The sequence below is a fragment of the Dendrobates tinctorius genome, unplaced genomic scaffold (assembly GCF_039654945.1).
Source record: "Dendrobates tinctorius isolate UK_male_01 unplaced genomic scaffold, ASM3965494v1 ptg000251l, whole genome shotgun sequence".
NCBI lineage: Eukaryota > Metazoa > Chordata > Amphibia > Anura > Dendrobatidae > Dendrobates > Dendrobates tinctorius.
Window position 1 is genome coordinate 1,852,827 of NW_027361918.1, and position 15,723 is coordinate 1,868,549.

General features: G+C 46.1%; 2 protein-coding genes across 4 annotated transcripts in view; both read left to right on the forward strand.

Annotated features, from left to right (window-relative positions):
• Positions 1–15,723, forward strand: part of LOC141065413 (uncharacterized) — a 142,759-nt gene that overhangs the window by 74,671 nt on the left and 52,365 nt on the right. For 2 of the 3 annotated variants that reach the window (XM_073557886.1, XM_073557885.1), the window contains 2 exons: positions 772–895; positions 1,417–3,930. In XM_073557886.1, coding sequence (XP_073413987.1) covers positions 772–895; positions 1,417–3,737 — 2,445 coding nt within the window. In that variant the 3' untranslated portion in view covers positions 3,738–3,930. Of the gene's footprint in view, positions 1–771; positions 896–1,416; positions 3,931–15,723 lie in introns of those variants that run through there. The other variant, XM_073557887.1, reaches the window with a different exon arrangement.
• The window catches only part of LOC141065323 (uncharacterized), a 59,222-nt gene continuing 47,531 nt past the window's right edge, over positions 4,033–15,723 (forward strand). The window contains exon 1 of the mRNA XM_073557748.1: positions 4,033–4,154. Within this exon, the coding sequence (XP_073413849.1) occupies positions 4,033–4,154 (122 nt within the window). The remainder of the gene's footprint in view (positions 4,155–15,723) is intronic.

Consider the following 15,723-nt stretch of genomic DNA (forward strand, 5'->3'; position numbering starts at 1 on the left):
ACACTGGGGGATTCTGGGTGATGAGAGGAGACTGCTGGGAGATTGTACAGTATACATTGGAGGATTCTGGGAGAGGAGAGGAAACTGCTGGGAGACTACACTGGGGGATTCTGGGTGATGAGAGGTGACTGCTGGGAGATTATACAGTATACACTGGAGGATTCTTGGTGAGGAGAGGAGACTGCTGGGAGATTATACAGTATATACTGGAGGATTCTGGGTGATGAGAGGAGACTGCTGGGAGATTATACAGTATACACTGGAGGATTCTTGGTGAGGAGAGGAGACTGCTGGGAGATTATACAGTATACACTGGAGGATTCTGGGTGATGAGAGGAGACTGCTGGGAGATCACAATTGGAGGATTCTAAGTGATGAGCAGAGAGGAGGCTGCTGGGAGATTATACAGTATACACTGGAATATTCTGGGTGAGGAGAGGAGACTGCTGGGAGATTATACAGTATACACTGGAGAATTCTGGGTGATGAGAGGAGACTGCTGGGAGATTATACAGTATACACTGGAGGATTCTGGGTGATGAGGAGACTGCTGGGAGATTATACAGTATACACTGGAGGATTCTGGGTGATGAGAGGAGACTGCTGGGAGATTATACAGTATACACTGGAGAATTCTGGGTGATGAGAGGAGACTGCTGGGAGATTATACAGTATACACTGGAGGATTCTGGGTGATGAGAGGAGACTGCTGGGAGATTATACAGTATACACTGGAGGATTCTGGGTGATGTCTCTCTCGTTGGTTGTCAGGTTCCTCTCCGGTGTCAGGATGTCGCTCTCTATTTCTCCATGGAGGAGTGGGATTATGTAGAAGGACACTGGGATCAGTATAACGACGTTGTGGTGGAGGAGCACCGGCCTCTTGTGTTACCAGGTAAGAGGAGACCTCGGTCATTCCTTTGTGACCTTTTCTGTGGTCGGACTGGCAGATATAATACAGCCTCACTACTGTCCCAGGCTGTACATACTCGTGTCTGTAATTTCCAGTTAGTATATTTATTATTTTGTTCTTTGTGTGAATGTGCTCTGATGTGTAGTTTTTACATTATCCTTACATTACAAGGATGACTGCCTCAGTCCTAAGATGGGAGCAGGAATCTTTGCCTTCAGAACTATGGAAGAGGAGCAATTTTGCTCCGGGACGTGGTCTGGAAGTCCAGGGGTCTCCTTTGTGCTACCCCTGATGATTGATGAGCATTTCACAGTTACTGGGGAAGCAAGAACCATTGGAGGATCCCATATCCTGCACCTTCTGTTCCCCTTGTGATTGGGGGACATGCTTTGGATGCCAGAATATTTCTTCTAGATTCCCTATCCTGGATCAAAGATGGGATATGGATGAGCCTTTACATTTAAAATTGTGATGTAAATAAAAATATCATTTTTTTAAAACAGATAATGCAAGTTATCGTTCTGGAGGAAATGTGATGTTCTCGCTAGAATATAATGTCAAAGATGAAGATATCCTGTGTCAGTCCTCAGGAGAAAACCTCATTACCCTTAATGTACATCGAGAACATCTTGTTAAATGTAAGAGAAGTCACACAAGAAAGAAGCCGTATTCGTGTTCAGAATGTAAGAAATGCTTTTCACACAAATATCATCTTTTTAGACATCGGAGGATACATAAAGGAGAGAAGCCGTATTCATGTTCAGAATGTGGAAAATGTTTTATATTTAAATTTAATCTTGTTACACATGAGAGAATTCACACAGGAGAGAAGCCGTATTCATGTTCAGAATGTGGAAAATGTTTTATATTTAAATCTAGTCTTGTTACTCATGAGAGAATTCACACAGGAGAGAAGCTGTATTCATGTTCAGAATGTGGTAAATGTTTTACTCATCAATCAAGTCATATTACACATCAGAGAATTCACACTGGAGAGAAGCCGTATTCATGTTCAAAATGTCATAAAGTTTTTAAATATAAAAAAAGTCTTACTGCACATGAGAGAATTCACACAGGAAATTTATATACTTGTTCAGAATGTGGAAAATTCTTTATGAGTAAATCAAATCTTACGATTCATGTGAAAATTCACACAGGAGAAAAGCCGTATTCATGTTCACAATGTGGAAAATGTTTTCTGGTTAAATCTAATCTTGGTATACATGAGAGAATTCACACAGGAGAAAAGCCATATTCATGTTTAGAATGTGGGAAATGTTTTGCTTTAAAATCACATGTTGTTGCACATCAGAGAATTCACACTGGAGAGAAGCCGTATTCATGTTCAGAATGTCATAAAGTTTTTAAATATAAAAGAAGTCTTACTGCACATGAGAAAATTCACACAGGAAATGCATATACTTGTTCAGAATGTGGAAAATTCTTTATGAGTAAATCAAATCTTATGACTCATATGAAAATTCACACAGGAGAAAAGCCGTATTCATGTTCACAATGTGGAAAATGTTTTATGGGTAAATCTAATCTTGTTACACATGTGAAAATTCACACTGGAGAAAAGCTGTATTCATGTTCAGAATGTGGAAAATGTTTTACTTCTAAATCAAGTTTTATTACACATCAGAGAACTCACACAGGAGAGAAGCCGTATTCATGTTCAGAATGTGAGAAATGTTTTACTTCTAAATCAAGTTTTATTACACATCAGAGAACTCACACAGGAGAGAAGCCGTATTCATGTTCAGAATGTGGGAAATGTTTTACTTCTAATTCAAGTCTTATTACACATCAGAGAACTCACACAGGAGAGAAGCCGTATTCATGCTCAATATGTCCTAAAGTTTTTAAACATAAAGCAAGTCTTACTGCACATGAGAGAATTCACACAGGAAATGCATATACATGTTCAGAATGTGGAAAATTCTTTATGAGTAAATCAAATCTTATGAATCATGTGAAAATGCACACAGAAGAAAAGCCGTATTCATGCTCAGAATGTGGGAAATGTTTTCTATATGAATCAGCTTTTAATATGCATAAGAGTGTTCACACAGAAAAAAAAACGTATTCATGTTCAGAATGTGGGAAATGTTTTATGGCTAAATCTAATCTTGTTACACATGAGAAAATTCACACAGGAGAGAAGCCGTATTCATGTTCAGAATGTGGAAAATGTTTTACTTGTAATTCAAGTCTTATTAGACATCAGAGAACTCACACAGGAGAGAAGCCGTATTCATGTTCAATATGTCATAAAGTTTTTAAATATAAACAAAGTCTTACTGCACATGAGAGAATTCACACAGGAAATGCGTATACTTGTTCAGAATGTGGAAAATCCTTTGTGAGTAAATCAAATCTTATGAATCATGTGAAAATGCACACAGAAGAAAAGCCGTATTCATGCTCAGAATGTGGGAAATGTTTTTTATATGAATTAGCTTTTAATACGCATAAGAGTGTTCACACAGAAAAAAAAACGTATTCATGCTCAGAATGTGGAAAATGTTTTAATACTGAAGCCCTGCTAAGTGATCATCAAAGAGATCACACTGGAGAGAATCCAGTTACTTGTAGCGAATGTGGGATCTCTTTTATATATGAATCAAGTCTTCTCAGACATAAGAAAATTCATGTTCAGAGCGTGGAAAATGTTTCTTTAAAGGAATCATTTCAGGTGAAACAGCAGAGAAGTTACACAGTAGAGAAGCCGTACTCGTGCTCAGAATGTGGAAAAAGCTTTATTAGCAAAGACAAACTTCATAGTCATCAGAGAAGTCACACACAGGGGGGAGCTGTTTAATATGAAACATTTTTACAATTATCTACATTTTTTTTTACAGTTTTACAAAGAATATACCACTTTGTTTCAAAATGTAAAAATGTTGTTTGTAAACTTTAAAGAATTTGTCCACTGCTATGAAATCTTTCTCAATCTTGAATGTTTACCCTCGCTAAATTAGAAACACTTATACTCACCTCCTGTGCCATTTTAGCACTGTCAGCACTCGCTCTCCCGAAACTGCGCTCAGTCAGCACCGGCTTCACTGTTCCCGGCAGTCGGGCACATAAGCTCTGACTTCCTGTTAATTACTTATATGTCTGAAGGCGAGGACAGTGACGCCAGCGCTGATTGCGCGCAGGGCTCATGTGACGTAACAACCTCACGTCAGCTCGGGGAGAGCGAGTGCAGACCGTTGAAATGGCATCGGCACAAGAGGTGAGTGTCAGTGTTTCCAATTTAACCCCTTAATGACCGTTAATACATCTTTTAAATGACCTGAGATATAAGAGAATAGCAATACATGTGACAATCCAGCAGCTGTCGGCTGTCCACTATAGCTGACAACTTGCTGCATCAGCCACGATCAGTGTTGTCACCGTCCATATCAGTTTAACCCTTTAGATGCTGCTGTCAGTAGTAACTATATCATAAATGTTTAAAAGTGTGGCTTCTCCCTCTTTATCCCCATCTGCACCCTGAGATCATGATTGTGTGGGCCTGATGTTTGCTGTGGCAATTCGCAACCAAATAGTGGCCTTAGAGTCTGCTGTATATAGCGGCCTTAGAGTCTGCTGTATATAGAGGCCTTCGAGTCTGCCGTATATGGAGGCCTTAGAGTCTGCTGTATTTAGAGGCCTTAGAGTCTGCCATGTACAGAGGCCTTAGAGTGTGCCATATATAGAGGCCTTAGAGTCTGCCATATATATAGAGGCCTTAAAGTCTGCCGTATATAGCGGCCTTAGGCTAGTTTCACACTAGCGTTTATCAGCGCAGCGACGGCCTGCGCACTGCCGCCGCTAAGCCCCGCCCCCTGCCGCGCCTCCGCCGGTAGCTCCGCCCACCGGCGCATGACGCTGCATGCGCCCTGCGTCCCCTATCTTTATCACTGGGGGCGCAGGCCGTGCGCAGTATGCGTTTGGCGGCGCATGCGTCCTTTTGACGGTGCGCCGACCTGCGCCAAACGCAACCTGCTGCAGTTTGGTTGCGTCGGCGCACCGTCAAAAAGGCGCATGCGCCGCCAAACGCATACTGCGCACGGCCTGCGCCCCCTGTGATAAAGATAGGGGATGCAGGGCGCATGCAGCGTCATGCGCCGGTGGGCGGAGCTACCGGCAGGGGGCGGGGCTTAGCGGCGGCCGTGCGCAGGCCGTCGCTGCGCTCATAAACGCTAGTGTGAAACTAGCCTTAGAGTCTGCCTTATATAGAGGCCTTAGAGTCTGCTGTATATAGAGGCCTTAAGAGTCTGCTGTATATGGAGGCCTTAAGAGTCTGCTGTATATGGAGGCCTTAGAGTCTGCTGTATATGGAGGCCTTAGAGTCTGCTGTATATGGAGGCCTTAGAGTCTGCTGTATATAGAGGCCTTAGAGTCTGCTGTATATAGCGGCCTTATAGTCTGCTGTATATAGAGGCCTTAGAGTCTGCTGTATGTAGCGGCCTCTTCAAAAGTCAGGTTGTAAAAATCAACTTTTTCATTCCTATCATGCCACTTTGTATTAATTCCTGAAAAGCACCTGAAGGGTTAATAAACTACCTGACAGAAGTTTTCAGTATGTCAAGAGGTGCTGTTTTTCACTTTGGGGATTATCCAATATATAGGACCCCTAAAGTCACTTCAGACCTGGATAGGTCCCTAAAAAAATAATTTTGTAAATTTCCATGAAAAAATGAAAAATTACTGTCAGATTTTTATACCTCCTAAAGTGCTAACAAAATAAAATAATGTTTTACAAATGGTGCTGATGTAAAGCGACATGTGGGAAATATTATGTATTAATGTTTTGCTATGGTATTTCGATCTGAATTAAAGAGATAATCATTCAAAGTTTGAAAATTGCTATTTTTTTACATTTGTCAAATTTCTGATACGTTTTGTGTTTATTTATAAAAACTATCAACCTAAATTTACCATTATTGTAAAGTATATCGTGTCACGATAAAACAATCTCAAAATCACTGGAATTTGTGGAAGCGTTCCTGAGCGATCACCACATAAAGTGACACTGGGCAGATTTTTAAGATTTGGCTCTGTCACTAAGGGGTTAACGGGGGCAGTCTTTTTTCTGGAATGCACTGGATTTGCCGAACACCTACATTACATTTAGCTGAGGTCATCTGTGACCTGGATCCTTTGAGGACAATAATTGTGGCCATAAGGAGAACAGAAACATAATGATTGTACATGTATATGTTGTGTCAGTTTTGATCTTCATACAAATTGTATTTAAGGATAAAAGTGATGGGATTGGGCAAAAAATAAAGAAAGAAATTTGCAATATATTTAGTATCCTGCATTATGATTTATAAGTCGCCAAAGCCGGGAGAAGATCCGAAACATGAAAGATGTTCTTATACTGAAGTCTCATTTCTTCTGTTGATTGCCAAATGCTAATTCAAGATATTGACCAGATATGCATCAATAAGTGCAAATTATGTCTGTGGGAGATTTTGTTTCCTTCTTTCCCATCTTGCACAGGAAGTCTTACATCTGCCCGCTGCAGCGTTATGGGATTTACAATAAAGCTTTGAGTTGCTCCTTTGGTTTTTTGTTCCATTTTTCATTAGCCTTTGACTAGTGGGTCTACTGGTATGTTTACGGTGATTGCCATAGTGCAGGGGTTGGAGTAAGCCAAGTGTCCGTCCTCCTGACGGCTCCGTGACTAGTTTCCCCAGGGTTCGTTCAGACGAGCGCTCTATAGGTACCGGTGCTGTTCCTGTGCACCATGAAGAGCCGGTGTGCCGGTGCACATGGCAGATTCTCCATACGAGCCGATGGTGTGAGTCATAAAGATTTATCAGAGACATGTACAGACAATACAAACGATACAATGTAGCACAATTCACCAGTTACAGGAGGAGTGAGGTTCCGCTGTTTACCATCTACAATCTATAAGTGAACAGGGGGACACAATTGGAAGAACGAGCTGTTATGTCCGCTACGGCCATCATAATAAAGATTTACATATTAAGCTACATGAGCCATCATCATCAAGGATCTGTCTGAGTGCAGGTAACGGGTATTGGGGCAAGGAGGATGTGGAGACAGATGAATAGGCAGGAGCAGATTATGATTACCATTTAGGCTATGTTCACACATTACATTTTTGCAGTGTTTTTTTTCAGCTTTTTTCTGCTTGCGGAAGATTTCAGTCTGTACCAGACCGGTGGAATCTTTCCTCACCACGACACCCAGAAATTCCACTTTCTCAGTATGGCAAAAAAAGGTCAAACGGATATTAAATGATTGTTTTTCGCCGGTTTAAATAATAGAGCTCAGGTAGTGGTCCCTGCCAGATCAAGAGAATGTCATCAATGGACCCGATCCATTGATGCCTGTTGCTTTGACAGGAAGAGGTCCCGTTCCCACAGTCCCAGGAACAGATTAGCATAGGAGGGTGCAAAGGCCGCTCCCATGGCTGTACCCTGGAGCTGCAGGAAAAAGGACCCCATGAAAACGAAAAAATCATGTGTTAATGCAAACTCAAGCAATTCGAGAATCAATCCCCTGAGGGTATGTGCACACGTTGCAGATTTGTGTACAGAATTTTCTGCACAAAATCTGCATCTCCTGGCAGAAAACGCAGCTGCGGATTTGGTAATCTTTATTGTGGTTTTGCGCGTTTTATGTGCGAATTTTAATTTTTTTGGTGCGGTTTTTAATTGCAGTTTTTGATGGGCTTTCTCTGCGTTTTTTTCTACGGATTTGATGCATTTTAATTGCGGATTTGCTTGCGATTTTCATGCGGATTGTAATGATCCCACCTGCTGACACCAATATACCACAGACGGGGGGATGTGATGCACTGCCGACACACAGCTATCACAGGCGCAGGGGGCTTATCTTATTTATCCCACCGCTGATACCATGTGACAAAAAACCTGCAAGCTAGTCTTGCCCTATCAATTTATCACAGGGGGGTTACTTTGGATGTCCCCACCACTTTTAGCTTCCACGAACTGTGGGGATTTATGGATATCCCACTTTTCAGTTCCACTTTGGAACTCGCAGCTCTCCGGCGCCCCCCTTACCCTCAGGTCAGTCAGGGAACTACACCTAGGATAATTAGTTGCCGGACGGGCTGCTTGTGCACGGGCGATTTGACCGCTGCAGTGAGGGAATTATTAATGCTTTGGCTGCAGCCACCCAATCAGCATATAAAACCCTTCCATCACTGCCAGCTAGCCCAACCAACCAAGACACACCATGCCGCCACCAGCTCCAGATTTCTCTGCTTAAGTTATAGTCTTAATAGAGGAGATCGAAGCCAACCCAATCAATAGCGTAATTATCTTAAAGGCATGTGTACATTCGTTCTTAGAGCATGAAGACAGACTAATAAATTTTATAATTCCCAAAAAAGGTGGGCAGTGATTACACAGATGAAAGATGTTACAAAGTTTAGACATTAGATATGTACAATGCAAATATAAAATAAATGGGATTAACAGCAGAAATTAAACTTACAGTTGCTTAGATGGTCTGTAGGCTACCATGTGGGGAGGAGGTGGGGCCATATGTCACCCTGCATCTGGGGGGTCCTTTTGGCATCAATCTCCAGCTCATCTGAATAATTTTAGGAGGGAATGCCTTATAGGTTTTGGTTTATGACATCACGAAAGGGGCGGTCTGGAGAGGGTCAGCCCCCTACTCTTGGAGTTATAATTTAACCTCAAAACTTATAACTATCTTGTAGAGGGTACCTCGTATAAACTCGCACATGGTATCATTCTTTTTAGCCAGCCGAATACAATATTTCAAAGCCAAACATGCAGTAGTTATGTTACACCTTAACAGAGAAATCCAGTTTTCTATTTCTCCTGGGGTTAGTACTTCGCAAGAGCCACCGTAGTGAAGCCGGTTCAGCGCATATCACAGAAATGTCCATTTCATATTTCTGCCGCGAACAGAGTGCGCGCTAGGGCTTCTTTTAATATTCTCCATAACTGAATTGGCCTCATGGCCAGGACAAGAAATTCTTACCCCTGCCTGTGCAGGGAGGGGGAGGAAGGGCAAATAATCTTCACTGAGATCTCAGATTTCACATAGCTGTGGGTGAGGAAGGGGGTTTTGCAGCTAATTAACAGGCTAAATCTCAGAGAATGGAAGATTCTGGAAGGTTCCGGAAGTCATACCTTACAGACATATCTTACTTATCATTACACCTCCCCATTTTGAGTGCGCTACGGAGGCATAACTTGACGGTAATCTGCCCTGCGCACCTCAGCGGGTTCGCCCTGGTGGGACAACCCATCAGCATTCCCATGCTCGCTGCCCTTTATGTGTTGTACGGTAAAGTCGTACTGATGAAGGGCAAGGCTCCAGCGGAGCAACCTTCTGTTAGTTCCGGACACTGTGTGCAGCCAGCTCAGAGGGTTGTGGTCGGTTACCACCATGAAGGTGCGCCCGTACAGGTAGGTCTGCAAGTGTTGCAATGCCCACACCATTGCATCCACTTTCTCTGGCTACGGAATCATGGAACCCCCGGCTACCCAGGTAGTGGACCTTGCTCATGCCCATCTGTCACTTTCCCGGCTTGATGGTCAGGCTTGCCTGGTGAAGACGCTTGAGCACCTCCTGGAGTTGCTGAAGGTGTTCCTCCCAGGTGGAACTGAAGACGGCAATGTCATCCAGGTACGCCACCGCGTACTCCAGTCCCCGAAGCAGGTGGTTGACCATCCGCTGGAAAGTGGGAGGGCATTTTTCATGCCGAAGGGCATGACTGAGGACTCTTACAGTCCAAAGGGGGTGATAAAGGAGGATCTCTCCTGCGCCTCAGGGCTCAGGGGAATTAGCCAGTATCACCGACTCAAATCCATGATGGATATGTATTTTGCTTTTGCCAACCGCTCAAGCAGATCCTCGATGTGTGGCATCGGGTGTGCATCAGAGGTTGTGATGGCGTTGAGCCCCCTGTAGTCCACGCAGAACCGGGTGGTCCGATCCTTTTTGGGCACGAGAACTACAGGCCAGCCCATATGCTTTTTGACTGTCAAATCACCCCCAGCTGTAACATCTCATTGATCTCTTGGCGCATAACCTGCTGCACCTCCTCAGAGATCCGATAAGGTGTTTGCCGTAGTGGGGCGTGATTCCCGGTGTCCACCTCATGAACCGCTAACTCTGTCCTCCCAGGTCAGTTGGTGAATACAGCCCGGAAGGGTTCCAGGGTGGCCAACTGCGACCGCTGGGGTGTGGTTAACAAATCACTTATCTCAATGGACCCATTGGCCTTGGCCAGCATGTCCAGCAGGGGATCTTCCTCCCCATCCTCGGACAGGTTGCAGACCGGTAGGACGCAGGCTTCTCGTTCGTGGTGAGCCTTCAGCATGTTGATGTGAAAGGCCTTGCGCCTACCCCGAGCATGGTCAAGCGTAACCACGTAGGTGACCGGGTTGAGTTGTTGGTGGATGACGTACGGGCCTTCCCAGGCTGCCTGAAGCTTATCCGTTGGTACGGGGACCAGCACCCACACCTTTTGACCCACCTGGTAGGTCCGCTCCCGGGTGTTCTGGTCGTACCAGTGCTTCTGGTCAGCCTGAGCCTGCGTCATGTTGTTATGCACCAACTGCGTCAAGGTCTGCATCTTGTCACGGAAGCGCGTGACATAATCCACGATGGACACTTCTGTGGGGTTCGGCTCATCTTCCCAGTATTCTCTTATCAACCCAAGGGGTCCCCAGGCTCACCTGCCATACAGGAGCTCGAAGGGGGAAAACCCCGTCGAGGCCTGCGGAACTTCTCTGTAAATGAACAGCAGGTGAGGTACCGCTCCCAGTCGCGCCATTGGGTCTCAACCAGCATGCAGAGCATCTGTTTGAGGGTACCGTTGAAGCGTTCACACAAACCATTGGTCTGGGTGATACGCATTCGATACCAGGTGCTTCACCTGAATTTTCTCACAGTGGCCCTCCATTAGGCGAGACATTAATTGGGTCCATTGATCGGTAAGCATCTCCCTGGGAAATCCTACCCTTGAAAAAATGGTCACCAGTGCATCAGCCATCTTATCTGCCCTGGTTGAAGACAGAGCTACTGCCTCTGGGTACCGGGTCGCATAGTCTACCACAGTGAGAATGTATTGCTGCTGGGGACGGCCAGCGAGCCTACAATGTCCACCGCGATTCTCTGGAAAGGCTCTATCACTGGCAAAGGGAAAAGGTGAGCCTTAAGAGCAGGCCCCACCTTACCCACTTTTTGACAGGTGGCACAGTATTGGCAGTATTTTGTTACGTCTGTCCCCATCTTGGGCCAATAGAAGTGTTGAGAGCCGTGCCTTAGTTTTGCCAACCCCCAAGTGTCCAGCGAGTGGAATCTCATGGGCAATCCGCAACAACTCAGTTCTGAACTGATAAGGGACGACCAGCTGTCTTTCCCTAAATCACTCCTTTCGGGATTCTCCGGGTACTGTCTCCTGGTACAACCTTCCTCGTTCCCAGAACACCCTCTCCTTATCAGATTCGGAGGTGGGCGTCTTGGCAAGGTCTCTCAATTTCTCCAGGTTCGCATCTGAGTGTACAGCGGCCTGGAACTCCTGGCTGGAGGCAGCCAGAAGTGACATCAGGGTCCCTTCCTCACTGGGACCCTCAGGAACCTGCTCTGGGTTCACCTCTGGTTCATTCTCTCTTGTAATCAAACTAAAGGAACAAAAAGCGCAATAGGGTCTTATCCGGGTTATTGTTAGAAGAATAAATTAGAATCTACTCACCCTTTTCAAGAGAGGTTCAGGCATGTAAGATCGTAGTCAGCTTGCTGCACGTCCAAAGGTCAGCTCTGTGACCGTAAAACTTCAGATTCCTTAGGATAGATTCATGGACTTCAGTGCGCTGCTAGACAAATTCACTAATCCAGTTTGTGAGAAAGATTAACTGTTTATTTCCCTAATAAATAAACAGTTAATCTTTCTCACAACCTGGATTAGTGAATTTGTCTAGCAGCGCAATGAAGTCCATGAATCTATCCTAAGGAATCTGAAGTCATTCTCTCTTGTAGCAGAAGAGGGTCCCGAAGACAGGGCACTACCTGCGATCTGGGCACTATGACGATGTGTGACAGCTTTTATGTATGCTGTTTCCCCGGGGATATCTACAGACCCACCAGCCGGCGCTGCTATGGACTCTACCTCCCCATCCACCCCCTACACTTCAGGAGCAGTGCTACTTATGGGCCAGTTACCTTCCTCGGTGGCACTGGTCAGTTGCATGGCATCACCTTCCTCACGGTTCCCATGCATCTCCCCATTTACTTCAGCACCATTGCTTGCTCCTGTTAGGGGTTCCTCAGCCGTCTCACTCCACAGAGTGACGGGACTGAGCACTTCGGTACCTGTGGACACATCTACCGCTTCAAAGAAATGGTTAACAGGTTCAGTCGGCACAGATACATCATCATCATCATTCCTAGGAAAAGAATGGTTATCAGATTTCTTTGGTAAATTTACATCACCATCATTCCTGGGGAGAGAATGGTTATTAGTTGCATCATTACTCATCAAGGCATTAGCAGGTAACACATTCAGTTTCCCGTCATCATCATCATCATCGGGGTTAAGGTTACCCTTATTATCAGATTGGGGAGGGGTGTCAGGGATGTAGTATGCAACCATCCTCCCCAAGTCAGTATCCACGAAAACATTAGTGGGCAGGTTTTCGGACACTCCCACTTCCCTCACCCCGCTCCCAGCACCCCAATCAAGAAATACCTGGGCCACTGGCAAGGGACAGTGGGTACTCCCGATCCCGGTGAAAGTCAGGGTTCTCCCCTCAATAAGCTCTTCAGGGGCCACCAGTCCAGGACGGATGAGAGTTCGTTCAGCCCCAGAGTCCTTGAGGCCTGTAGCAAAATGGGCCCCCACTTGGACGGGTTGAACGTTGTTGTCAATCCTCCCCACCACACCTCCCACCAAAAGAACAGAGGCGTTGGGCCCAGAGGCCAAGGCTGGGGGGGGGTCTTCTGCTTTTCTGGACAGGTGACACTGATATGACCAGTCCGTTTGCAGTTGTAACACTGGCAAATGTCAGTAGTAGGCCTTGTTTTGGCAACAGGGACAGGGCCTCCGGAGGGAGGGACGGCTGGTAGTGGCAATGGGGTTGGTTGCAGGCTTACCTGCTCTCCAGCTGGCGGTGACTGGCCTCCATGTCCCTGGCCTCCGGTTGGCCTCATAGTTGTTGGCAATCTGTGCAGCTTTGTCTGCATTCGTTGGTTCTCGGTCCAAGATGAACTGTCGGACCTCAGCTGGGCAAAGATGCAGGAACTGGTCTTCAATCATCAGGTCCCATAGCAGGTCAAAGGAATCAACTGACAGTCTATGGATCCACTGGTCAAAGTGGGTCCTGAGTCCTTGCACCACATCGCTATAACTATCGTGTGGGCCACGTTGGAGGTTCCGGAACTTCTTTCGGTACACCTCAGGTGTCAGCCGGTACTTGGTGATCAGAGCCTGCTTTTTGGCGTCATAGTTGTTATCTTCTGGCTGGAGAGAAACAAATGCCTCCAGGGCTTTGCCTTTTAGCCCTGGGGTCAAGTACCTTATCCATTGGTCCGTAGGCAGCTGGTACAGTCTGCAGGCTTTCTCAAAGGCCCGCAGAAACGTGTCCAAGTCCCCGTTCTTTTTCCATCACGGGAAAATGCTCTGGCTGGGGTTTAGGACTCTGGGTGCTGTGGGGCTCACTCTTCCAGGCTGTGGGGAGTACTCCCCCTGCCGGAGTACCTCCAGTTCGCAGTCTCTCTGAGCTTGGGCCTCCCGCTGCTGGGCCTCACTGGGCTTGGCGCTTGGCTCTCTCAGCCTCTCTTTCAGCTCTCTGGGCCTCCTGCCGATATAGCTGGATCAGCCTCACCCGCCCTTCACTGTCTTCGGCAGGGAGTTCATCCAAGGCCGCTTGCAGGTAGGGGTCCAATCTGTCCAGATTGTATGTGGGGCCAGCGCTCAGGAGTGGAGCTTCTGCTGCAGTCCCATTGTCACTGGGCCAGCTTCTGCGTCCACTGGGCTCTGGGCATTTTCCCATTGCACCAGAGCTGCGATCAGTTGGGCTTTGTTTTTGTTTGTGGTGTCGATCCGCCACAACCCGCAAAGGCCAATAAGAACGTCCTTGTTATGCTGTTTTTACCACTCTGCTACCATCGTAGCCATGGTTGCCAAATAAAAGATAGGATAGAAAAACAAAGAGAAGGGAGGGGATACTTGCAAGTACACACAGTTGTCTCAGGACTAGTAAACACTGAGTATGTTCTCCAAAACTTATGACGCAGGATTCCCGCAGGAACTGTGCAGGTTTTTAGTGAGAGGAATGATTGCTCAAACCAGATCACTAATGCTCTATGATTATCCCACCGCTGCCACCAATATGCCACGATCCCACCCACTGACACCAATATGTCACGGACGGGGGGATGCGACGCACTGCCGACACATGGCTATCACAGGCGTAGGGGGGCTTATCTTAGTTATCAAGCCCCGCCCCTCATTATGATGTCATAATACCCTTATCTACATAATGGGGAAACAGTGTGTGCGCATCAAGCCCCGACCCACATTATGATGTCACAATGGTTGCCATGGCGACGCTAATGTCATCATAGGTTGCAAGCCCCGCCGCTCATTATGAGGTCATAATGGTTGACTATGGGATGGAGGGTGTGTGATGGGTATATGGGCACTGGACTATGGGATGGAGGATATATATGACGGGTATATGGGCACGGGACTATGGGATGGAGGATGTGTGATGGGTATATGGGCACGGGACTATGGGATGGAGGATATGTATGATGGGTATATGGGCACGGGACTATGGGATGGAGGATATGTATGATGGGTATATGGGCACGGGACTATGGGATGGAGGATATGTATGATGGGTATATGGGCACTGGACTATGGGATGGAGGATATGTATGACGGGTATATGGGCATGGGACTATGGGATGGTGGATATGCATGATGGGTATATGGACACTGGACTATGGGATGGAGGACATGCATGATGGGTATATGGGCATGGGACTATGGGATGGAGGATATGCATGATGGGTATATGGGCACGGGACTATGGGATGGAGGATCTGTGATGGGTATATGGGCACTGGACTATGGGATGGAGGATATGCATGATGGGTATATGGGCATGGGACTATTGGAGGATGTGTGATGGGTATATGGGCACGGGACTATGGGATGGACATTATGATGGGTATATGGGCATGGGACTAGGGGATGGAGGATGTGTGATGGGTATATGGGCATGGGACTATGGGATGGAGGATATGTATGATGGGTATATGGGCACGGGCCTATGGGATGGTGGATATGTATGATGGGTATATGGGCACGGGACTATGGGATGGAGGATAATTATAATTTGCTATAACTAAACACAGTTAGTTACTATGCCCGGGCAGCGCTGGGCTCTTCAGTTAGTTATTAATAAAAACTGAAATTGCACAGTAGACAGACACAGCTCATATGAGCGTGTATGAGTGTTTCTGTGTGTGGTTCATGCCCCTCACCTGTCTTTGTGATAAGATCAGCCTCCTGTAGAGGATCAGCCTCCTGTAGCCTAGAAGATCAGTCTTGCTAAAATCTTTACCACTGGCTCCTGTTCTGTTCTCACAATGGTGGATGCTGAACTGCTTCTCAGCTCCCTCATACACAATTATTAGGAGTCAGTACTCTACACTACCACAGGTGGCACTGCTGGGCTCAGTGAGATGCATCAGATTGAACTAGGCTGTCCTGAGTCATTCTCACTAGAACATTTAGCTCAGCAGTTCATAGGTCACAAGATGCATGA